At 39.9% G+C, this 27340-nt stretch overlaps 1 protein-coding gene and 1 long non-coding RNA gene across 2 annotated transcripts in view; one reads left to right on the top strand and one right to left on the bottom strand.

Moving 5' to 3' along the window:
* The window catches only part of CDH13 (cadherin 13), a 475876-nt gene that overhangs the window by 226328 nt on the left and 222208 nt on the right, over positions 1 to 27340 (top strand). Inside the window, exon 5 of the mRNA XM_075838471.1 lies at positions 18706 to 18858. Within this exon, the coding sequence (XP_075694586.1) occupies positions 18706 to 18858 (153 nt within the window). The remainder of the gene's footprint in view (positions 1 to 18705; positions 18859 to 27340) is intronic.
* LOC142661171 (uncharacterized) lies at positions 13150 to 26885 on the bottom strand. The gene is made up of 3 exons (XR_012850665.1): positions 26778 to 26885; positions 14958 to 15047; positions 13150 to 13261 (listed from the first exon to the last, which is right to left on the bottom strand). It is a non-coding gene; the product is annotated as an uncharacterized LOC142661171 (long non-coding RNA).

The raw sequence follows: 27340 nt of genomic DNA, 5'->3' as shown, positions 1-27340 counted from the left end.
AACATTCTTGTTATTTTTTGACTTCTTCTACCACTGAGTTTAAACAAAGTAACCGTGATATTCTACCGTGATACTTTCAGGAGAGATACTTTAAAAGGTTATTATGAGGAAGTTGGAAAAGATCTGTGTAAGTACAAAGAACCAAGTGACCAAAAGGAAAATAACGAGCAGGATGACAGCAGGTTTGTTGTGAGCACTGAATATTTTTTCTATATGATGGAAGATCAATGCTCTTACTGGAATTCTTTCAATTGAAAGACATTGTAGAAAATTGTGTTGTGATAACGACCTGTTGTGGTAATTGGTGGAGCTGTAAGACCAAAGAGTTCAGTGCCGTGAACTGACCGGGATGAAGTCGCCAGATACAATGAGACAAATAGGACACTTGTTAACTTGAGAGGAAGGAGGTTCTGTTTTTTTTCTCCACCAGCTCTTCACGGGAATATTGAGTTGGACACCAGATAATTGTTTGCTCTGCTTTGGAAGCCATGTTGTCTTTTGATAGTTGAGTGATTTGTCTTAAGCCTTGAAAAGAGAAAATAACAAGAAAGGTGTAAGAACAATGCTTGAGAATTGTTCCTTTGTAGCCATAATATCAATCGTTTGGATCTAGTAGATAGTTGTATAGCTACGGGCATGTAATTGGAGTTAGGGTAGATATTGACAGATGGTCTTTGATATTGACATTAGTTTAGAGATGGATTTTTGATGCTAATAAAGCACAACTCTTCCAAATGCTCCATTAGCTGATAACTCCATATAGTTTTACATCCATCTGCTATGGAGGGGGCTGGTAAGGCATGTTCCCCAGGTGCCTGGGTGCCGGGGTGGGGCCGCAAACATAATCTTCACCCCAAGTAAAGGACAAAAATATTTGGAGTGTCCTTCTAACTGTCAAATTCATACTGTGTGACCTAAGAAAACAAGGTTCTTCTGATCATGTAGTTTAGATTACACCTACTCTCATTTTTTTTTAATTCGGTTGAAATCATACAATGACATGTGTAGAAAATTGGATTGTTGGTGGACATCCCACCAGTGATATAATCTGGAATATAATCTTGTTTGACGATTTTTTTTTAGAGGAGGTTGTCCATGCAGGACAACCTCTTGTCCATATGCTGTAAAGGATCTGCCAGACAAAGCTTCTGTGTCGACGCCCGTGGTTAATCAGTCTGCACCTGCTCCTAGGTCTGATAGAGTGACTCGATCTGCTACCACTCAGGCTGGTAGGCTGAGGAGTGGGAGAACCTATCACAGCCTGGCCAGACGGTTCTAGCTCCCGCCCTCGGTCTATGTATACCTTCATTTCCTGCTTGTCTTTGCCTGTGATTGTTTCCTGTTTCCTGGCTCTGCTGCTCCTGCTATCATTATTGACCTTGCTTCATTTTGACCCTGGCTTTACTGACTATTCTCCTGCTCTGCGTTTGGTACCTCGTACACTCCTGGTTTGACTCGGCTCGTTCACTACTCCTGTTGCTCACGGTGTTGCCGTGGGCAACTGCCCCATTGCCCTTAGCTTCTGTGTACCCTTGTCTGTTTGTCATACACATATTGAGCGTAGGGACCGTCGCCCAGTTGTACGCCGTCGCCTAGGACGGGCTGTGCAAGTAGGCAGGGACTGAGTGGTGGGTAGATTAGGGTTCACCTGTCTGTCTCCCTACCCCGTCAGTACATATGCCTTATTATATTTGGGCTACATAGAAGGGGGTTCACCTGCCAGAGCAGAGAGTTCCTTCAACGATCGGTAATCTCTTTCGAGGACTCATTGGGACCATATGTTACATGGTCGCTGTTTGACTTCAGTGAATTTTGTGTAATACCACATTGACGATGCCGTGGTAGCTTTCCTCGGTGATAGCAGCTGGTCATCGGGGGTTGAATAAGTTGTGGCCCTGCCAATCGGCTCACTGGATGGAGAGCTGTCTCATGAAAGAGGGTTGTTCTGCCTCAACAACCTCTCTCTTGATGATATTTGAAGTCTTAAGCCTGACGTCATTCAATTACCCCTTAGAAGAGTGCCCACATAAAGTTCTGGTAGCACAACAGTCATGGAAGATCAAGAGACAATATATACCCTGAATAAAGATATCTTTAGTTTCTTTGATTGCTTTTCACCATATGTAATGGGGCCAGCAAGAGGACACAGTAATGACCATCTGTCTCTTAGTGTTCTTGGCTCCGAATTACTACTTAAGAAAAAATATCAGTTGCTCAATTGAGTGGAATACGACAAGTGGTCGGCTTTCTAGAGGGTATTATAGGTTCAGCCTGGAGAGTCATAGGGTCATAGGCATGAAGACTAATGTAATGGAAGCATTTATTGGTTTTCATTAATAGAAGTAGGACGCACTCATCACTATCCCCTTCCGAGCTGCCCCGGTCATTCAGTTGAAAATAGTAATTCAGTCTTGGGATTAAATGTGCTCTGTTGCCAAATTGTTTCTTTTCAGTGACTTGTATAGGAAGAATTAACAAAGAGATGAAAATTCTGGAATGTCAAGGCAAAAATGTTCAAATCTTTGGCTTCCTTTCCAGTCCAAAAAGGTTTAGAAGTAGTAAAAATATTGCACAAGTTCACTGAATGAGCAGGGGGCGTGCTAAGTAGGGAAGAGATGTAAGTTAAGGGTTCTTGAAACTTAAACAGGTTGTCCCATCAGGACAACCCCTTCTCAAATTAAAGCCCCTCCATCTGCCGGTCCATCTGCTGAACACCCAGGTTGTCTCTCCATGCTACATAGACCAATTTTAGGTTCCTCCTACTCGGTCAAATGGAAGATTTATAAGTGGATAACCCCATGAATGAGACATAACAAAACATATAAGAACTATTGACCAAAGACAAATTTTTAGGGCACAGTCACACGTGCTATATTTGCCTTGTATTTCCGCAACGTAAAAATACAATCCAATGGGAAAAATATTCTGAAACTCAGATTTCTCAATTTCTTGTGTTGTGAAATATTTTCACGTGGGATTACATTGTGAAGCTTTTGTGACCTATTTTTTACATTGCAGAAATACAAGGCCAATACACCAGGTGTGACTGCACCTTTAGGCTCCATAAATCTTTACAGTGTTCATATATAGCAAGCATCAAAGCATTATTGAACATTGGGCGTCACCAGTTATTTTATACAATCTGACACCGCAAGGACATTCACTGGGTTTAGATAAGCAGGAAATGCACTATCACTACCACCAGGTGTCACTATAAAATATTTGCTCAAATGAAAGCACTCTGTGTTTTGCTTGCCTATGGGCATGTTTTGCCATAACAGCACACCACAAGGTCAAGAAAGGTATTACAAGAAAAATGTATAAATCGTCTTCTACTTCGTATTGCACCCCCACACCTGTTTACTCATTAAGTGGCATCATGGGGTTTCACTTGTGCCTTACAACCCTGGGAAATGACACAACATTTAATCATTACAATATTATATACAAAGCTTTAATGAGAGCAGTTATACTATTTTACTGTAGAGAATGTTTCCTTAAATGTTTACGTCCCCTCTCTACTGACATTTTTTTCCATTTAATTATTGCTAGCATATTTTGCTAACGCGAAACCTGCGATTTTAAATCAAGCGACGGCACAAAAATGATGAACGACCCAATAATACGTTCATCAACAAACCGAAATCACTCTCCATAAAGTCTAATTAAACTGATTTTTCTTCCACCAAGCAAATAAAATCAATCTGAGAACTGCCAAAGACCCAGGATAGCAGAAATCTTTAAAACTCCTTACAAAAAAAAAAAAGAAGGAATGAACAAGAAGCTCGATGCAGCCCGGCTTGATCCAGCATGAAATCAACTAACTGCTCCTTAATTCCTCCACTGCCAGCGGGACCTGGATATGTCGCACAATGGAAATTTGGGATTAAAATATAACTGCTATGCTTCCAGAACCCGAGGTGTTAATAGTCCTGTCCCCCATTCATTGGCTACAATAAATTGGATAGGCTTCAGGCTCTAACTTTGCATGTCATTTCCCAATCATGCTGCAACTTTATAAATCCCAGTCCCAATCCGAAGCAGTGAAAGGCATCAACCTCACGTCAGTCAAAAGTCAGGTGAAAGAAGAGAACGGAATGATTGTGCATTTACTCCATCTGCCACTAGTTATTCTTCATTTCAGGATCTTTAAGGCTGTCCTATGTATTTATCAGCCCTGCAAAACTTGTCACATATCCTGCGCAATAAAAGCTGCCAAGTATTGATGTAACTGACAAAATGTACGAGTGGTGAGAATTTACCAAAAACCAACATAGCATGAAAGAGTTTCAGGATTAAAAGAATCTAAGAGAATGTATCTACAGGTAGAAGTGGACAACCTATAGGAATATTCTCCTACAGTACCTAAAGTAGTTATATTCTTGTACATAGGGGGCAGTATTATAGTAGTTATATTCTTGTATATAGGAGGCAGTGTTATAGTAGTTATATTCTTGTACATAGAGGGCTGAATTATAGTAGTTATATTCTTGTACATAGAGGGCAGTATTATAGTCGTTATATTCTTGTATATAGGGGCAGTATTATAGTAGTTATATTCTTGTATATAGGGGCAGTATTATAGGAGTTATATTCTTGTATATAGGGGGCAATATTATAGTAGTTATATTCTTGTATAAAGGAGCAGTATTATAGTAGTTATATTCTTGTATATAGAAGGCAGTATTATAGTAGTTATATTCTTGTACATAGGAGCAGTATTATAGTAGTTATATTCTTGTATATAGGGGCAGTATTATAGTAGTTATATTCTTGTATATAGGGGCAGTATTATAGTAGTTATATTCTTGTATATAGGGGGCAGTATTATAGTAGTTATATTCTTGTATATAGGGGGCAGTATTATAGTAGTTATATTCTTGTATATAGGGACAGTGTTATAGTAGATACATTCTTGTATATAGGAGGCAGTATTATAGTAGTTATATTCTTGTGTATAGGGGGCAGTATTATAGTAGTTATATTTTTGTATGTAGGGAGCAGTATTATAGTAGTTACATTCTTGTATATAGAGGGCAGTATTATAGTAGTTATATTCTTGTATGTAGGGAGCAGTATTATAGTAGTTATATTCTTGTATATAGGGGCAGTATTATAGTAGTTATATTCTTGTATATAGGAGGCAGTATTATAGTAGTTATATTCTTGTATATAGGGGGCAGTATTATAGTAGTTATATTCTTGTATTTAGGAGGCAGTATTATATTAGTTATATTCTTGTATATAGGAGGCAGTATTATAGTAGTTATATTCTTGTATATAGGGGAGCAGTATTATAGTAGTTATATTCTTGTATATAGGAGTCAGTATTATAGTAGTTATATTCTTGTATATAGGGGGCAGTATTATAGTAGTTATATTCTTGTATATAGGAGGCAGTATTATAGTAGTTATATTCTTGTATATAGGGAGCAGTATTATAGTAGTTATATTCTTGTATATAGGAGGCAGTATTATAGTAGTTATATTCTTGTATATAGGGGGCAGTAGTATAGTAGTTATATTCTTGCATATAGGAGCAGTATTATAGTAGTTATATTCTTGTATATAGGGGGCAGTATTATAGTAGTTATATTCTTGTACATAGGGGGCAGTATTATAGTAGTTACATTATTTTATATAGGGGGCAGTATTATAGTAGTTATATTCTTGTATATAGGGACAGTGTTATAGTAGATACATTCTTGTATATAGGAGGCAGTATTCTAGTAGTTATATTCTTGTATATAGGGGGCAGTATTATAGTAGTTATATTCTTGTATATAGGAGCAGTATTATAGTAGTTATATTCTTGTATATAGGCAGTATTATAGTAGTTATATTCTTGTATATAGGGGCAGTATTATAGTAGTTATATTCCTGTATATAGGAGCAGTATTATAGTAGTTATATTCTTGTATATAGGGGCAGTATTATAGTAGTTATATTCCTGTATATAGGAGCAGTATTATAGTAGTTATATTCTTGTATATAGAGGCAGTATTATAGTAGTTATATTCTTGTATATAGGGGCAGTATTATAGTAGTTATATTCTTGTATATAGGAGCAGTATTATAGTAGTTATATTCTTGTATATAGGGGCAGTATTATAGTAGTTATATTCTTGTATATAGGGACAGTGTTATAGTAGATACATTCTTGTATATAGGAGGCAGTATTCTAGTAGTTATATTCTTGTATATAGGGGGCAGTATTATAGTAGTTATATTCTTGTATATAGGAGCAGTATTATAATAGTTATATTCTTGTATATAGGCAGTATTATAGTAGTTATATTCTTGTATATAGGGGCAGTATTATAGTAGTTATATTCCTGTATATAGGAGCAGTATTATAGTAGTTATATTCTTGTATATAGGGGCAGTATTATAGTAGTTATATTCCTGTATATAGGAGCAGTATTATAGTAGTTATATTCTTGTATATAGATGCAGTATTATAGTAGTTATATTCTTGTATATAGGGGCAGTATTATAGTAATTATATTCTTGTATATAGAAGCAGTATTATAGTAGTTATATTCTTGTATATAGGAGCAGTATTATAGTAGTTATATTCTTGTATATAGGGGGCAGTATTATAGTAGTTATATTCTTGTATATAGGGGCAGTATTATAGTAGTTATATTCTTGTATATAGGAGCAGTATTATAGTAGTTATATTCTTGTATATAGGAGGCAGTATTATAGTAGTTATATTCTTGTACATAGGGGTAGTATAGTAGTTATATTCTTGTATATAGGGGCAGTATTATAGTAGTTATATTCTTGTACATAGGGGTAGTATTATAGTAGTTATATTCTTGTATATAGGGGGCAGTATTATAGAAGTTATATTCTTGTATATAGGGGCAGTATTATAGTAGTTATATTCTTGTATATAGGGGCAGTATTATAGTAGTTATATTCTTGTATATAGGGGCAGCATTATAGTAGTTATATTCTTGTATATAGGAGGCAGTATTATAGTAGTTATATTCTTGTATATAGGGGGCAGTATTATAGTAATTATATTATTGTACATAGGAGTCAGTATTATAGTATTTATTATTATGGTAGTTATTTAGGTGTCTTAGATTTAATTTTTTTTCCTCTAATTATCACCCTTTCTGTCTATTACCAGAGTTTTATGCAGGGGTAGACCCTTGATATGTTTTCCCATCTGCACTATGGTGGGAACTTGTTAAGACTCACATTTCTAAGGAGCGCAGGAGTAAGATGCGCCTAGTTTATTAAGAAGCGCATGCCTCTTAATAAGTTATATGCTTCTCTGGCTGTCTGTGCGTCAGATGTGCAGTATAATAAATGGCAGTTTCTGGTGTCATTTATAGTCAAGTTGTTGGGCTCTATCCCTTTTGCTAAGCACTTTTGTAAGGTGGCGTGAGCGGGTCAAGTGCCTCAATTTTTTGCACAAATTGCGACTTTTGCAGCTTTTCTACGCCAGAAAACTGGTTAAAGACTGAATGATAAATTCCCCTCAATGTTTTCACTTCGTAGTGGACATTTAGCTAATCAACCAACGTCCAGCTTAATCAGTGGAGTGGAAGCTAGCGGCGGGTCTACCTCTGGACCCAGTTGCTTTTGAAGGGTGCGGTGGGCTTTATGGGTTTTACTCCAGTCGCTACTTTAGTCCACCTGCTTCCATCCTTTAGATGTTTTTTTACAATTATTATTACGTTTCTCCCTGGCGTCAAATGTGTTATAAACTGTTTTGATAAACCTGAGATCTAGCAGAAGAAATCAGTTAGCCAGGAATAGACTTGGATTCCTCTAGTAAGGATCTGGTGGGAATCAGAGCTGTCACCTTCAGATAAATGTCTCCACAGTCAAGAGAAATGTTTATCTCTGTCCCCTGACCTTCCATGCACAGCGCTCCAGCCGGAGTTTGTTTCCAATGGGACCAATGGCTGAGAAAAATCTATAATTAGATCTCAGCAATATACACTGTGTTTGGAAAAGGGTGTAAAGCGGATTATGAAAATGTTGCAAGCTTTCAAGTGGTGCGCTTAACTCTGCCGGCACCGCCGGGACCCGCTCCTGTGACATCAACCCTTTGGAGATTCGGAAGATGTTGTTTTTCACATTCAAAATTAGCTTCCTGGGGACCCTGTGATGGGCAGGAAAAGGAGATTTGGAGGTGAGAAGTGACAGAGACACAAAGCTGGTGATAAATGTCCCCATTCTTTGACCGCTCCGCCTGTTACTGCACAATAGACCAGGTTGTCTCGTTCTTTTCCCATCCACAAGGGACAATATTTGTGCCATTGGGGTTTTTGTGGGTACCATAAATCATGTTGGCATCTTCTTAAAGTCGTGTTCTTCTTTTTACTTGCTACGGACTACAGATGAGCAAAACTTTTAAAATTTGCTCCACTGGATACCATTTTTTATATGTGCTGAAATTTTAACCAGTGGAATTTTTGTAACTTTTTTGTGCTTAATTTCCTCTGATGGTTTGTATTTTAGTACCTGGAAGAAGTTAGGCTCCGTTCAGACACTAACCTTGCAGGAACCCCAACGGACATAATTAAAAGTCAATTGGTTTTTACAGGCACCATTTGGATCTGTTGTACAAAGAATCCCGCACAGCAGATTCTTTGTACGCAGATGTGAACAGAGCCTTAAAGGAGTTTCCTACCTTTGATTTGTTACTGTGTGGATTTTTTTTCCAAGTCTCTACATTTAGAAAAACTCTGGACAACTGTAATATTTGGGGAAGGGAGGAGTCTACATTTTTGGGAAAGCCATGGGCACCCAGGGATAAATAGTGCAGAAAAATGCTTAAACTTATGTAGTTGGATGGGAGTTGGATGGGAGTTGGATGGGAGTTGGATGAGAATTGGATGGGAGTTGGATGGGAGTTGGATGGGAGTTGGATGGGAGTTGGATGGGAGTTGGATGGGAGTTGGATGAGAATTGGATGGGAGTTGGATGGGAGTTGGATGGGAGTTGGATGGGAGTTGGATGAGAATTGGATGGGAGTTGGATGGGAGTTGGATGCCACCATTAGTGAGTTGGATGCCACCATTAGTGAGTTGGATGCCACCATTAGTGAGTTGGATGCCACCATTAGTGAGTTGGATAGATAGATAAATATGAGATTGATGAAAAATATATTATATCTATCACTTTTACAGACTAACGTTATTCTCTTGCTCATTTTCACAACATCACATACCCATATCAAGGCTGTTTGCCCAATAACATTTTCCCATTTTATTAAAGCCCAGGGAGAGCATGACCCTCTGTTTACTTACATTGCAGTTCCTTTCTATAGGTTTCTACCATCCACTGGCAACTACAATGAAACAACCTGAGCCCTTCCCCTTGCTACGTGGGCCCCATAGCAGTTACATGGTCCGTCTCTATGGTTCATTCAACCTTGTGAACTGGGGTGTCCTTGAGGGTCTGCTCATGGAACAAAGCAGCCACCTCTCGAGATTACATTGCTTCAGATAAGAGGCTCTCCCAATGTTTAAACACATATCATAAATATTAATTGAATCCATTTATCAGCAAACAGCGTAACATTAGAAGAGTGGATGGTGAGAGATCTCACCAAAAACTTGAAAGCTCAGGAATAAAAATGCTCCTGTCATTCTATAGTGTTACTAGGAGAGGATACATATATAATGTAGGTAATAATCTGTTTCAGCTGCTTCATTTTACATAGGATTGTCCTTTAGGGTATATTTACATGCAGCAGATTTGATGCAGAATTTTCTGCCACTGTTCTATTCATCTAAATTGGCCTTAGAGAAACCCTTGCACCTGCTGCAAAAACAACCACATTAACATCTATACAACAAGTTTTAGGTGCAGAAATTTCTGCAACAAATTTGCCATTTATGTTTTTTTCATAATACACCCTGATGCACTACAACCCCCAGCTGCTGTGGATCTGCAGCAGATTTCATCACATATGGTCAAATCCATGGCAAATGTTCAACATGAAAGATGGATAAATGTGAGATGGATAGATATGAGATAAATAGATTTTAACAGTCATTACTATACTGGATGCAGATGTTGTCACACCTGGGCCCTGACACCTCCAAGAGCCCAATTGCCCCTCTACCCCATAAGAGGACACCAGTACTGGCACGGACATGTCATAGTTTGGGAGCCCCGTTAAAGGTTTTGCATTAGGTCCCTAGAGCTTCAAGTTACGCAGATGGATGGATAGATAGATAGATAGATAGATAGATAGATAGATTAGATAGATAGATAGATAGATAGATAGATAGATAGATAGATAGATAGATAGATAGATAGATAGATAGATAGATAGATAGATAGATAGATAAATAGATAGATATGAGATAGATAGATGGATGGATAGATAGATAGATAGATAGATAGATAGATAGATAGATAGATAGATAGATAGATAGATAGATAGATAGATAGATAGATAGATAGATAGATAGATAGATAGATAGATAGATAGATAGATAGATATGAGATAGATGGATAGATAGATAGATAGATAGATAGATAGATAGATAGATAGATAGATAGATAGATAGATAGATAGATAGATAGATAGATAGATAGATAGATATGAGATAGATAGATATGAGATAGATAGATAGATAGATAGATAGATAGATAGATAGATAGATAGATAGATAGATAGATAGATAGATAGATAGATAGATAGATATGAGATAGATAGATAGATAGATAGATAGATAGATAGATAGATAGATAGATAGATAGATAGATAGATAGATAGATAGATAGATAGATAGATAGATAGATAGATAGATAGATAGATAGATAGATAGATAGATATGACATAGAATAGCCTGAGACTGTGATATAATAAATGCATGCTATTCTATGGAGCCTGTGACAAATAAAGCTTAGTCACCTCATTTGTTCTCAACATAATCTTGAATTTAAATTTCTTTTCTACCCTCGGCCCATTCAGCAGGCTAATGAGCAAATGTACGGAGTCGTTTCTACCCGTGTCCCTGGAATACTGCTCAGTAGCTTATGTAAAAAAAAATCACCATTTTCTCTTCTAGAAGGAAGACAGGGGCTGCTATAGTCCATTGTACACAGTCCGCAGTCCTAATTGACCTTATGAGATGAAAGAAGTTGGGTTGTCTTTTGTCTCAGTTTCGCCGAATGCATTTCTCACCCCCTCCCGCTCTGCACCCTTTGCCTCTTAGTTATCACTTATTCCACCAACCTTCCCGCAGCTTTGTATCTATGAATGTGATAAAAGTAACATTAAAGTTTCCTGACACTGCGTATTTAATGCATTAAGGGCATGACCACACGTGGCGGATTTCCTCCGCAACTGTCCGCATCAATGCCGCACCTAATCCGGGTTGCGGATTACGGCTGCGGATCTGCCCAAAATGTGCAGAAAATTGATGCGGACTAGCTGCTGCGGACTGCGGGAAAAGTGCTTCCCTTCTCCCTATCAGTGCAGGATAGAGAGAAGGGACAGCACTTTCCCTAGTGAAAGTAAACGAATTTCATACTTACCGGCCGTTGTCTTGGTGATGCGTCCCTCTTTCGGCATCCAGCCCGACCTCCCTGGATGACGCGCCAGTCCATGTGACCGCTCCAGCCTGTGCTTGGCCTGTGATTGGCTGCAGCCGTCACTTAGACTGAAACGTCATCCTGGGAGGCCGGACTGGAGACAGAAGCAGGGAGTTCTCGGTAAGTATGAACTTATATTTTTTTGACAGGTTGCTGTATATTGGGATCGGTAGTCACTGTCCCGGGTGCAGAAACAGTTACTGCCGATCGCTTAACTCTTTCAGCACCCTGGACAGTGACTATTTACAGACGTCTCCTAGCAACGCTCCCGTCATTACGGGAGCCCCATTGACTTCCTCAGTCTGGCTGTAGACCTAGAAATACATAGGTCCAGCCAGAATGAAGAAATGTCAAGTTAAAAAAGCAAGACGCATCCGCAGCACACATAACATGTGCATGACAGCTGCGGACTTCATTGCGGAAATTAGAATCTCCATTGAAGTCAATGGAGAAATTCCGCCATGAGTCCGCCACTGCTCCGCAACAGACAGAGCATGCTGCGGACACCAAATTCCGCTCTGCAGCCTATGCTCCGCAGCGGAATTTTACGCATCGTCTAAACGAACACTTCTAAATTAAAGTGGAAGTCAATGGAGAAATTCCGCCATGAGTCCGCAACCAGTCCGCCACTGCTCCGCAACAGACAGAGCATGCTGCGGACACCAAATTCCGCACCGCAGCCTATGCTCCGCAGCGGAATTTTACGCATCGTCTAAACGAACACTTCTAAATTAAAGTGGAAGTCAATGGAGAAACGGCTCCGCTGCGGATTAACGCTGCGGAGTGTCCGCAGCGGAATTTAAGTGAAATTCCGCCACGTGTGAACCCAGCCTAAAAGTCAAGATAAAGATGGCTACATCTGTATCAGTCTGGGAAACATCAGCCATTCTTGGATATATAGAAACATTAACTATTTCCTGGGATAGAGAGGATGCCAGACTGCACGAGGGCACCGTGTTTATAATAAATACCCAAAAATGCCCCCCTGTGCTGAATACTTTACCCAAAAGAAAAAAGAAAATACATTATTTAACCAATTATCCAATTATCCGAGTTTTTCTCTAATTATTAATGATTCTTGGAATACATCGTTTGCCAGCGTCAAGGCTTTTCTTACATTTAATAAGGACTCCCACCAATTTTCCAATAACCTCACATTAAGTGTTTTGTTTTCTGTCATAGAATATTGCGCCGCGTGGATATTTCTTGCATCTGAGTGGCCGGATGGCGGTGAACACGTTTTGTCATTTTGTATCTTAGAGCTTTATCGATCTGCAGACCCCTAAACGCCTTCCTTCAGCTTTGTTCCTCGGCGTATTGACTGATTAAATCCATGGTTTAATGATTGGAAACATTGGGTGAAGAATCTCTTTCATGACCAGCCGGGGCTTCTAGCCTCATTGCTCTTGAGAGATGAATGCTACCTTTAAAGCTTAAAATATTTATGAAGTGAGCAGATAAAAGCGGCAGGGAAGAGAATATAACTCTGTGTTTAAAAGTAATGACAATTTTCTACCCATTAAACATTAGATAAATAGCGAGCTGGAAACCTAAAAGCTCACCTTAAGTAGTATCAAATGTGAGACTGTAATTCTTCATTTCAATGTGCTGATTCTTCACTGACCGATAAAGAAATCAGCGTCCTCCTTCCACTTTGTTTTCATTTGGAATTTGTGTCTTTCTAGAATACAAAGTTTCTTCTTCTTTTATGTATATTTATTGTTAGGATATTGTTACATTGTTGCTGGCTATTATAACTCATGCTTAGGAACAATGGACAGACTAACCATTCAGTCATTAGGATAGCAACACCAGGCACCAGCAAGGGGCGCCATCTTGGTTTTCACATTGGGGCTTGCTTTTACAGGCTCTGCGGAGTCCAGGAGAATGTGGGGTTGTCCAGTCTTAGACAAAAGGAAACGTTTTTTATTCTGGCCACTTTTGCCCATGGGTTGTGTCTGGGATTGCAGCTCAGCCGCTTTCATGTGAATACCAGCCCATAGACAAGTGGTGAGTGGACCGTTTTCTAACCCTGGACAACCCTTTTTAAATGGTACATTGGGTGGACTGAGACTATTCTGGACCACTGGGCTGGGTCTAGTGATGTTCACGGCCCCTTAATCAGTTACTACACTCCTTAAAGGGGTTGTCCACTACTGGACAACCGATGACCTATCCACCGGATAGGTCATCAGTACATGATCTGTGGGGGTTTGACACCCGGACCCTGCACCGTTAAGCCACTCAGGCTGCCTCCGAGCACCGGATGTTCAAGCCGGAAGCAGTTGGCTTCGGCCACTAAATAGCGGATGAGCTGCAGTACTAATAATGGGCCATAACATCCAGTGCCCGGGCGGCTGAACAGTGTGGGGTCCAAGTGTCGGACCCGCACCAATGATATACTGATGACCTATCCGGTAGGTAGGTAGGTAGGTAATCAGTTGTTCAGCAGTGGACAACCCCTTTAATGTTTAGTGATAAGTGCTCCTCAAATGCAATTTATTACCCCGAACCAAGTGTATTATGGCTATAGTGGTTGGTAAAGGGGACATGACCTCAAATTGCGCAAGGACTCAGGCAATTCTTAGTGCACCCAGCTAGGCATAGCTTGAGCAATATACATTATGGTTCAAGAGCTGATGTCATACTCAGACTTATAGTGTGATGTCATGCTGCATAGGATGTATATACTGTACACTATGATGTATCTATGCATAAGTCAGATAGTTCAGGCTACATAAATGACATTATCATGCTGTCAAGTGTATAAGTACCAAAAAAGATACCAATGTATGGAACCCATGAGAAGGAGGGTATTTTCTGCCTAACGCTATACACCTTTTCTATGGGCTGAGTGGACCTGCACAGTGCAAACAAGAAAGGCTGGGGGGACATCCAGGGAGTCAGTTTTACTCTTGGGAAGTGGGTGGGAAGGCAGCAAGCTCTGTCCTCCTGTCCTTGGACAAGTGGGTATGATAGCAACACCAGGCACCAGCTAGGGGCGCCATCTTGGTTTTCACATTGGGGCTTGCTTTTACAGGCTCTGCGGAGTCCAGGAGAATGTATTTAAGTGGGGTTGTCCAGTCTTAGACAAAAGGAAACGTTTTTTATTCTGGCCACTTTTGCCCATGGGTTGTGTCTGGGATTGCAGCTCAGCCGCTTTCATGTGAATACCAGCCCATAGACAAGTGGTGAGTGGACCGTTTTCTAACCCTGGACAACCCTTTTTAAATGCTACAGTGGGTGGACTGAGACTATTCTGGACCACTGGGCTGGGTCTAGTGATGTCACTAAGGTTTTTGCCATGATATCACTAATCAAATAAGTGTCAATGAAATGGAAACTAATCAGCTTTAGGCGTCAACCAGGCGTCTTACCATTGTGTAGATGGTCCAAGTGCCAGTGAGTCTTCTTGAGATTTTTGTTTCTCGCAGTAGAAAGTCTTCTAGTTTCCATGTCCTGACAAGCTGTGTAGAATTCAATACAACAAGTAAAGTTTTTATAAATTCTGCATGTTAATATTTTAAGCCACTTGCGTCTAAATATTTAGTCAAATCTAGAAACAGCTCTCCCATTAGGGTGATGTAGACAGCGGCAACTCTGCACCCTCCACAGGAATGAATAACTTGGCAGCCATCGCGCTGCTTCTCAGAGGTGATCCAAATGGATGATTTTGCCTGGTGGCTTTAAATACAAACAGCTGGGAAGAAAAGTCCATGATTCAGGGACGAAGTTTCCACTTGGATAGTGATGTAGCTGCAGAGGACAAGGTCTTAACGCTCATTCCCCAGAAGCCACGCAGCCGGGCCAGCTACAGAACAAACAGCACTGGAGCCGAACCAAACTGTAAAAATAGCCGTGTATTTCATATTGAAGGCGGCACCGTGTTTCCCAACATTCATACTAAAGCATATACTGGGCGCTGCCAATTGTGGTGACTGGGATTCAAACACTGTACACAAAATTACTCTATGTAAAGAATGGCGACAGCACATTGAGAACAGCAATGCCACCTAAGCCACTAAATATCTATCTATCTATCTATCTATCTATCTATCTATCTATCTATCTATCTATCTATCTATCTATCTATCTATCTATCTATCTATCTATCTATCTCATCGCTCTCATATCTATCTATGTATCTATCTATCTATCTATCTATCTATCTATCTATCTATCTATCTATCTATCTATCTATCTATCTATCTATCTATCTATCTATCTATCTATCTATCTATCTATCTATCTCATCGCTCTCATATCTATCTATCTATCTATCTATCTATCTATCTATCTATCTATCTATCTATCTATCTATCTATCTATCTATCTATCTATCTATCTATCTATCTATCTATCTATCTATCTATCTATCTATCTATCTATCTCATCGCTCTCATATCTATCTATCTATCTATCTATCTATCTATCTATCTATCTATCTATCTATCTATCTATCTATCTATCTATCTATCTATCTATCTATCTATCTATCTATCTATCTATCTATCTATCTATCTCATTTCTATCTATTTATATATCTCACTTCTGTCTATTTGTCTATTTAAAACCTGCATTAATACATTTCTCGGATTATTTTTTTTTTTATCTAAAGTTTTATAGATATTTTATAGATGTACCCCCCACTAAAACGTTAAACTAGATATACTGTAGGATTAATCAGAATAGTGAGTGCAGCTCTGGAGTATAATACAGGATGTAACTCAGGATCAGTACAGGATAAGTAATGTAATGTATGTACACAGTGACTCCACCAGCAGAATAGTGAGTGCAGCTCTGGAGTATAATACAGGATGTAACTCAGGATCAGTACAGGATAAGTAATGTATGTACACAGTGACTCCACCAGCAGAATAGTGAGTGCCGCTCTGGAGTATAATACAGGATGTAACTCAGGATCAGTACAGGATAAGTAATGTAATGTATGTACACAGTGACTCCTCCAGCAGAATAGTGGGTGCAGCTCTGGAGTATAATACAGGATGTAACTCAGGATCAGTACAGGATAAGTAATATAATGTATGTACACAGTGACTCCACCAGCAGAATAGTGAGTGCAGCTCTGGAGTATAATACAGGATGTAACTCAGGATCAGTACAGGATAAGTAATGTAATGTATGTACACAGTGACTCCACCAGCAGAATAGTGAGTGGAAGCTCTGGAGTATAATATAGGATGTAACTCAGGATCAGTACAGGATAAGTAATGTAATGTATGTACACAGTGACTCCACCAGCAGAATAGTGAGTGAAGCTCTGGAGTATAATATAGGATGTAACTCAGGATCAGTACAGGATAAGTAATGTAATGTATGTACACAGTGTCTCCACCAGCAGAATAGTGGGTGCAGCTCTGGAGTATAATACAGGCTGTAACTCAGGATCAGTACAGGATAAGTAATGTATGTACTCAGTGACCGCTCCAGCAGGATAGTGAGTGCAGCTCTGGAGTATAACGCATGCTGTAACTCATAAGTGATATAGAGAGAATTTTCCTTAGAAGAGGAAGGATGACTGATGTCAGGGTAAATTCTTAGGGACATGGGCACTTAGTCCCAGCTCTTGTAATCAGTCCTTTGTTATACTTTCTGGTATGTTATAAATAAGACGCAGTATGCTGCTGATGAATAGGCTGAGTCTGAATAAACATGTGTAGGCTTCACAGAGGCCGTCATAAATAGTCTTTTTCTTCCTAGACCGCTCCTTCTGCAGTTCTTTGCCCGTTCTGTTCTGTAAATGTATTTTGTTGTGTCCCACAAACAAGAGACTGAATCAGAACTATACAGTAACTTGTCCTCTATGTGTGGAATGAATGGCTCTATTATCTCCATCCTCCGTCTATGATGCTGCTGCGCATTATCACACATTTTCCTTACTGGTCCTTGAAAACTTGTTTTGTAGTGAAATTTGATTGACATGTTGTAGATTTACCAAATTCAATTTGTTTCTTGTATAGTGCACCATTCAGCGCTTCAATCTATAGACTACAATGCTAATCATCCTCCAGGAGATCAAGTCACTGATGGTTCCTGAAAAACTTGTACTAATATTGGCGTATATAAATGTCAATAATTAAAGGATAACTCCACTCAAAATATCTATTACATTGCAGGAGAATAGACTGAACTGGATGAACTTATGGAGTCATTATCTACTTTGTTATACTATACGTGTGTGTGTGTGTGTGTGTGTGTGTGTGTGTGTGTGTGTGAGTGTGTGTGTGTGTGTGTGTGTGTGTGTATATGTATGTATGGATATATATATATATATATATATATATATGTGTGTGTGTATATATGTGTATGTGTGTGTATACATGTGTGTGTGTGTGTATATATGTGTATGTGTGTGTATATATATGTGCGTGTGTATATATATGTGTGTGTGTATTTATGTGTGTGTATGTGTGTGTGTGTGTGTGTGTGTGTGTGTGTATATATATATATGTGTGTGTGTGTGTGTGTGTGTGTGTGTGTGTGTGTGTGTGTGTGCATATATATATGTGTGTGTGTGTGTATATATATATATATATATATATATGTTACATTTTTAGAAGGTGTTTGAGATCCATCAATTGTATTTTTTCACCTTGTCTCGTCAAGTGATGAAGTCACATAGACATCATATAGGGTATGGTCACCAAGTAAGATCAGCTCCTGCTCAACCCAACCATGTATGACACAGTCACTCAGTCATTTGGATGGGCACCATGTACACCTACATGAATGACAACACCAAACTTCCCCCGACTATAGCAAGTGATCGTCGGATCAGCTGGTTTTAGACAAGGGGTTATCTTAACGAGACAACCCCCTTTAAGTAAACAACCTCTATCATCTTCATGTAAATGAATAAGAAGTTGTCACAGCCCAGCCCATATGACATCATTGCATGTAATAGTAATATGATCCATCAGGGAATTAGTCTTACAGTAGGGACTGATAAATTTAAACTCATCATCCTGAAGCTACAAAGCAGCTGGGTTGCCCATTGAGCTACCATGATGAATGTTGGTAATATTCCCGTTGTGATGTGTTGAGATTTTATGTATTATATTAATGTGCTGTTTTTAAAACTGGCCACTAAATTTTCCCTTCCAGGTTGTGGTGAGTGACAGGATACAGGGATCCAAGTTCCGTCTGTATGGAAAAGGTGTTGATGAGGAACCCAAAGATACATTCAACATAAATGAAAATACAGGAGAAGTGCGCGTTACCAAAGCTCTTGACAGAGAGGCCATTGCTTCCTACCAGGTATGTATATATGAGTGGACAGTCAGTGAAGTATGGCTTGTATCGCTTTATAGTTAACGACACGCTTGAGAGAGAACATTCCCTATATCATTATAATTCCGTCATTGACGTCATGGTTTTAAAGGGTAACTAAACGTTTGGCAAACTTCTGACATGTCAGACGTTTTGAATGGTGGTTGTCCGAGAACTGAGACCCCCACCAATCCCTAAAACGAAGCGGCAGAAGTGCTCGTGTGAGCGCTCAGCCGCTTTGTTTCTGTTTGGCTTTTTCCAGAAAGCTGATGCTATCGGAGTACGGGTTTGTAGACTTTCAATCGAGCCCGTATTCCGATATATTGACTTCTGGAAAAAGCCGAACAGACACAAAGCGGCTGAGCGCTCACATGAGCACTTCTGCCGCTTTGTTTTAGCGATTGGTGGATTGGTGGGGGTCTCAGTGCTTGGACCTCCACCAATCAAAACTTCTGACATGTCACTATGACATTTCAGAAGTTTTTCAAACGTTTAGTTACCCTTTAAGTATTTTGTGATATAAATGATGTAACATATAATATTAAGACATTGCCATAGTATATTGTTTGTGGTTCCTATGGGTTTCCCAGCACTTCCAAGGCCTTAGGCCCCATTCACACGACTGTAGATTTTCGTAATTACGGTCCGCAATTATGGACCCTTTCATTTCTATTGACCACGGACACCTTCCTGTATATTTTCGGGAAGGTGTCCAGGCCTTAGAAGGCCTCCGCAAAAGATAGGACATGTCCTATCTTTTGCTTTTATATGGACCGTGCTCCCATACTTTATATGAGAGCACGGGCCGATAATGCGGGTGGCTGTCCGCAGCCGGCCATGACCGTAATCGCGGACCGTGATTACGGGCATTGGCATGAGGCCTTACACAAGTTTTTGGTCTAAGTAGATGGAGTAGTGAGAAGAAGAACCTTCTTGGCTGTAATTGAGACTACTTTGAGCCCACTGAGGTCTTCTTATTTGTTTAGAAGAAGCTTCTCCCTCAACTGCTCCACCAGCTTTAACAAACACTTGAGTAGGACATGTTGAGTATGATGAATAAGTCTTCTTACCCCACACATTGGGATGCAATGTCTGCACATAGAGATATTTCATCCTGAGGTAGCAGTCTGCATTGAGGCTCCGACCTTCTATTGCGTCAAGGACAACCCCAAACAATTGGTAGATTGTCCTTTGCCTTCTACCTTTGGCTGCCATTGAGGTTGCAGATGACTATTGTGTAGTCCTAGTCTATTGGTTACTCATGTTTAAAGAGGCTCTGTCACCAGATTTTGCAACCCCTATCTGCTATTGCAGCAGATAGGCGCTGCAATGTAGATTACAGTAACGTTTTTATTTTTAAAAAACGAGCATTTTTGGCCAAGTTATGACCATTTTTGTAGTTATGCAAATGAGGCTTGCAAAAGTCCAAGTGGGTGTGTTTAAAAGTAAAAGTCCAAGTGGGCGTGTATTATGTGCGTATCATCCACTTCTCTTCAGAACGCACAGCTTCTGCCAGATCACGCTGTGACGTCACTCACAGGTCCTGCATCGTGTCAGACGAGCGAGGACACATCGGCACCAGAGGCTACAGTTGATTCTGCAGCAGCATCGGCGTTAGCAGGTAAGTCGATGTAGCTACTTACCTGCAAACGCTGATGCTGCTGCAGAATCAACTGTAGCCTCTGGTGCCGATGTGTCCGACACGATGTAGGACCTGTGAGTGATGTCACAGCGTGATCTGGCAGAAGCTGGGCGTTGTGAAGAGAAGTGGATGACACTTCTCTTCAGAACGCCCAGCTAGTAAAAGTAGTAAACACGCCCCGATGTACGCACATAATACACGCCCAGTTGTACTTTTACTTTAAACACACCCACTTGGACTTTTGCAAGCCTCATTTGCATAACTACAAAAATGGTCATAACTTGGCCAAAAATGCTCGTTTTTTAAAAATAAAAACGTTACTGTAATCTACATTGCAGCGCCGATCTGCTGCAATAGCAGATAGGGGTTGCAAAATCTGGTGACAGAGCCTCTTTAAATGGTGATAACACCACACTTTGTACAGAGTGGTATCCACTGCTGCATTGTTGACTTGGGATCTGGGTTGAGCCCAACCCAAGGTGTGGAACTATTTTTGAAAGAAAGCAGCCACTTCTTATCTATATCTAATCCTAGTTAACGACCTTCATTCAGCAGCGATTTACTTTGAGTTGAAGATCTGAGTAATCCGTCTGTCTCCAAAAACCTCAGTTGCCCAGCTCAAACCTTATGCTGACAGCAGAGAAGGGGTGTTTGGCAATAATCCTGGAATTTTATTCATTCTGCATTATTAATCAGATTTTTCTACAAGCATATTTACTATAGATGGAGAATCCCTTTACAACTCCATTCCATTTCTGAAATATATCTTGCCGCCCCATATTAGGACCTACCCTGCATAGTCTATTATATTTGGAAGCTATTTGGCGGCTGTCTGTCTGGGTACTGACCTTTTTTTTTTGGCATATAACACTGCTGAATAACATAGTATGAAAATCAAGAAAACGCTCATGCTTCGCCAATTGTCCCATTGTCCGTATAGTTGTATTGCTGTTTTATTTTCCAGGAGTTATAATTTAGCTGTGGGAGTACTTCAGAATATGTATAGGTTGTTATGCTTTTTTTATTTTTTTTATTTCAAGCACAATGAATTGTAACATATAATTATATTTTCATGACAACAATGAGAGAGGCATTGGCTGCAATTACCACAATGTTCCCTGGAACTTCTCTGTTTAAGTGCAGTTTACTTGTTACAAAAGTTCTATTGTTAAATGCAAACAGTGTGTGAATATTAAGAGTTGATGGATTTTACAGCCCTATATAAAATGTGGAGAAAGTCTCTAAATGTAGATCTACAGCTCCACTTAAGACATATCCGAAGAAGTTGGTGATAGGAAAACTCTGATTTGTATACCACAGTTGACGTTCTTCCATGTGGTTGACATGTTTTCCTTCCATGGGGTTGACGTATTTTTTTTCTGTGGGGTTGACGTGGTTTTTTTTCCGTGGGGTTGCCGTGTTTTTTTTCCATGGGGTTGGTTGACGTGTTTTTTTTCTGTGGTGTTTACGTTTTTTTTCTGTGTGGTTGATGTGTTTTTTTTCCGTGGGGTTGACATATTTTTTTTCCGCGGGGTTGACGTGTCTTTTTTCAGTGGGGTTGACGTGTTGTTTTTCCGTGGGGTTGACGTGTTGTTTTTCCGTGGGGTTGACGTGTTTTTTTTCCACGTGGTTGACGTGTTGTTCTGCCTCGGGGTTGACGTGTTGTTCTGCCTCGGGGTTGAGGTTCTGTTCTGCCTCGGGGTTGACGTGCTGTTCTGCTTCGGGGGTTGGCGTGCTGTTCTGCTTCGGGGGTTGGCGTGCTGTTCTGCTTCGGGGGTTGGCGTGCTGTTCTGCTTCAGGGGTTGACGTGCTGTTCTGCCTCGGGGTTGACGTGCTGTTCTGCCTCGGGGTAGGCGTGCTTTTCTGCTTTGGGGGTTGACGTGCTGTTCTGCCTCGGGGTTGACGTGCTGTTCTGCCTCGGGGGTTGACGTGCTGTTCTGCCTCGGGGGTTGACGTGCTGTTCTGCCTCGGGGTTGACGTGCTGTTCTGCCTCGGGGTTGACGTGCTGTTCTGCCTCGGGGTTGACGTGCTGTACTGCCTCGGGGTTGACGTGCTGTACTGCCTCGGGGTTGACGTGCTGTTCTGCCTCGGGGTTGACACGTTCTTCTATGTCAACAGGACTTGATCAAGATCTGTGGAGGTACCTAGGTAAAATATGTATAAAGATCCATTCCCATTTCATTCCAAAAACGCCAATGCAAAATTATAGCGCCATATGGTGCCTACATAAAATACATAGTGTACCCACATACTGCCATACTAATAGTCATATAATACTATAGAGTCCATGACAAAGGTTTGAAATGCCGCACCAGGGAGGAAGCTTTGGGTAGGTCTTTCCTTTTGAAGACTGGGTAGTGGAGACCCTAAATGATGGATGCTATTTTTCGCCTATGCATGGCAGAGTCCTGTCTTTATACTGGCCCTTGTCTGTAGAAAAAACTCCTGAACTTTGTTGGATCTAGATATGCAGATGGTCCTCTCATGATATTAGTTATTTGAGGTGTCACTCTTTTAAAGTTTTACGATTTTTTGCTCCTGTACACATTACTACTCTCATCTATATTCACGATCAGCCCAATAGTTGGGTACTAATAGGGTAACCTATAGGTTCTTTTTAATTGTGGAGCTACAAGCTATCATTAGGCACCAATAGTTGGCCTCATATGATGGTGTGTAAGACTATATTTTCCTCTGGTCACCCATATAAGTCACCACCGTTGGCTGGTTAGACAATCTTGGACTCTTCTTTTGTCATCCATATGAAGGATGGGTAAACCATCATGGGAGAGCATTGGGTTGCCCTATGTCATTATATTAGACCTCTAATTTTTTAACGTAAAGCGGAGATAATATAACGGAGCTACAAGTTATTCTGAAATGTCGCTCTTGTAGTTACTCCACAAAAGTTTTTAAAGTTGAACTGGAAAACAATTCTTCGAAATGGTTTTCCTAGGGCCATCGAGTTGCGGTTAATGTCAACTATGTTTAACCGTGTCCCTGACTCTATGCCACATGGAAAGTTCTTTACTGATTTGTGATGTTAAATTGTATTCACAAGTGCAATATCCAGTCTGGTGCTGGCACATAATGAGTTGTTAAACCATAAATACCTAGAGATACAGAATCCATTTAGTCTTGTAGACATACATTAGATCACCCGAATGAGTCATGGCAGACAAGTCAGCATGGTTATGTACATTAAAAGATACAGTATAATGACATTGTCTCTGGGTTTTATGGAGAACACATTAACTTCTCCTGAGTCTGTTCCATTAGATACATTGCCGTACGATATGTCGTGCAGTTTATTAACATTGAAGGTCATATGGACAAAGCAGGTCCCCTGTAGTGTGAATGAAACGAAATTGTCCTCTAACGCTGGGGGGCATCATTTATCTTTCTATATTCTGACGCCTGAAGGAAGCACATCAAATACCATCATGTTGTATAAGAGTTAATATTTCTAATGGTTTAATATGTCTTCCTGTGTCCCATTAACAGCACACCATGTGGTCAGGTGTGGTACTGCAAGTTGTTAGGTTTGAAACTTATAACTCTAATATATTTTATGTTATCAGTAAAGAGGTTGTCTGCATTAATCAATACCCAGTTAGGAAATCCTGAGTTAATAGGGAGCAGGGTCCCCTGTATATGATCTTTATTTATTAGCTAGAGCAAATACAAAGAACATTTCTTGCTCTGGAGGACCCAGAACATCCGTTCACTCCACAGATAGCCTATTGCTTTTGAGAGGAACTATGTAATTCTTTATTTCTCCTGTGGTGGCGCTGCAGAGACATTAACATTTGCTTCCAGGCTTCCCCACGGATTATAGCTGATGGTAGAGGTTTGAGGAAAACTCTGTCATCAGCATCTTTCTAATAAAGATCATCCAAAGCAGACAACTCTGTGGTTAAAATGTTTCCCATTAACAGCAAACCCTATGGTCAGGCATGGTATTGCAGGTGAAACCCATCGAGTACAGGTGTTTCCAATATGTTACACTTACCCTCTGACCACAGAGAAAGAGAGTGTCTATATATTAATATTACACTAGTGGATGCTGCAAATCCCTACCAGTTGTATATTTGGCAGGGTCTCAAACCTTGGCAATTGCTTGGCATAAAGGACAACTGGATCCAGGCTTAGTTTCCATCTTGTTGCTTTCAATGCCGAATACAGTTGTAGCCATCTTTATCTTGACTCTTAACGCATTAAATTCACAGAGGCCAGAAACTTTAACTTGACTTTTTAATCACTTTTGTTGTGTGATCTCACGCTGCAGCAAGTTATCAGAGTCAAGATAAAGATGGCTACATCTGTGCAAGCACCATGAATTTGTTTTGAAGCCTATGCTAATTTATATATAATCGCATGCTGTATACTACTATGTTGTATTACAGCAAACTTTAGTGTATTGAATGTCTACCACTGTCTTGTTTTTCACTATAAAAGGAAGATAATAAGCAAGTGACACTGTCCCTTGCTAAATATCACATATATATCACATTACTTATTATCTATTTTATGTTGCTTATATATTGCCAACATATTCCATAGAGAGGTTGTCGCCATTTACAATAATCCCTCTACCTAAATTTCTCAATCTTCTCTTTTAAACACACATAAGGGCAGTATGTTTTTGGAGCATAGCGTATTGAAAAGCGTAGTCACCTACATGCGGTATATAAATATTTTTTTAATATGGAAGTCAATGGGGGATATATGCCATGCAGTGGCATCTATCGGAGGCTTTCGTCGGAGGTACACTATTCGTCTAGGATATTTCCCCATGTAAACATCCAACGTACACTGCGAATGCAGTGTGAATAAAGTCTTGGGAAGATATATTCTGACACTACTCTACACCTTTTCTTCTATAAAGTGGTATTGAGGGTTTATTCATAGGGTTATGTAAGAGAGAGCAGTTCTCAGGTTACATAAGGAAACCTTTATGGGGTCAAAAAAGAAAGGATAAGATGTCTATATGACCAGGAGGAGAAGTATAGTATCTTAGTCGGTGCTATATGGCTTTTCAATACTGTGCATTGATTATTAAAGTAGCCTGAAGGTTCTGTATTGATCCTCCCATACATTAATACATCACTGGTATAAGTAGCCTGCAGTTCCTGCTGTCATCCCTGACCTTCAGCTCCGTAATATTTTACCAATAGGTATATGAATGGTTACATGGTGTGTTAGCTGCGTGCATGAAATGGAGGCGGTTATTCTATTGTGCACGATATTCATAAAAATCTTTACTATTGAGCAGAGACAAGTCATAACTTAACTCTTTCCTCATCTTTATATCATAATAATCACATTTATGACCATTTGCTTGTCCACTTTTTAGCAATATGTCATTTTTAGATTCATAATTCTGTGCTGATTAATTTCTTAATATATCTTTATAGAAGTTGGAATTTAATTATACTGGCTGCCTATAGCCACCACTAGGGGGAGCTTTGGAGCTTACTACATACGCTTTTACTGTTGAGTTTAATGTATAAATTGTATACACTTAGCTCCCTCTAGTGGTGGCTGCTGGCAGACAGAAGTTTTTTTTTATTCATTTGTATGTGTTTGGCATTCTAAACATTTTTCTAATAGTCTTATTAAAAATGTTGTTTCATTTTAGCGTGCAATGTAACTACGATACATAAAAGCTGCAGAACAGCAGTCCTTTGTGCCTCTGACACACAATCTAACCCTAATACCAATTAACTTATGGGGTGAAGGTCATAAAACTCCTCTGGCATTGGCTTATCTCCTGAAAGAACAAAGGATCGGGCATGTTGAAGTTCAACTTGCCCAATCCTTCTTTCCCTCAACATCTACTGTCGTGGGAGAGTTGGGAGGCACTCATACACATTAGAACGTTGGCCGATCCTTCAAAAATCGTTGGGTACAACCGAACTTTGTCTAATGTGTAGGAGCACATTTTAATGGTCACTAACTATTGAACAAACTTTGCATAAATCACTAGTACAAGCGAATATAAGAAACTTTGTAATATATCTTATTAGAAAAAAATGCCCTATTCTCAACTTATCAGGCTCACCTCATCCTCTCCCCCTCCCTCCTAACTCCCCACTAATTCTGAATTCAGTGCTAAATCCGTCTTCTCAAGAAAAAACTGATTATCAGCTCACTTAGAAGTCAATGGAGAGGGGAGGGAGAGTATGGAGTAGGAGAAGTGTGAGAGGCAGAAAGACAAACAGAGACGCTGCTGCAGCTGCTTCCAGTAAGTGTTATTTCTCACCCCAAAGCTGGATCCACAGTTACACTGCTCATTACTGCTTTATGATGTCCTTCATGTTGCTGCTGCTTCTGAGGGGTTGCTATAAAGAGATTGGGGAGCAGGATGTTCTCTTCCCTATGCATGCAGTGTATACAAGACATGATAGCAGTTAAGTTTCGCTCACTAGCTCAGGAGAAACTGATAATTAGATATAGAGACTGCAGAGGGGAAAGCTGACAGTATATTTTTCAGAAATAGTGTTGTTCCTCATGTACACCCATATGACCGCTTATTCTGAAAAATCACCTGAAAAGTTCTAAGCCTTCCCTCTGACTATACATATGTACAGCAAGTGGATGAAGACACAATGTGCAGGAGACTATAGAAATCACACAGGAGAGGATTAAAGAAAGTTGCCAGTGGATTGCAGATCAATGGCGCCTCTTATCCCAGCTTAACAGATTTCCTTTAATTCTAACAATTGTTCACTTTCTCCTTTTAAATCCCAGAATATAATCTGTCTCAATTAAGACGTAACCGATCACAATAAGAATTTTCTAGTTTCCAGTGGAGCCAGTATATCT

The sequence above is a fragment of the Rhinoderma darwinii genome, chromosome 9 (assembly GCF_050947455.1).
Source record: "Rhinoderma darwinii isolate aRhiDar2 chromosome 9, aRhiDar2.hap1, whole genome shotgun sequence".
Lineage (NCBI taxonomy): Eukaryota > Metazoa > Chordata > Amphibia > Anura > Rhinodermatidae > Rhinoderma > Rhinoderma darwinii.
This window is presented reverse-complemented; position numbering and strand designations above follow the sequence as displayed.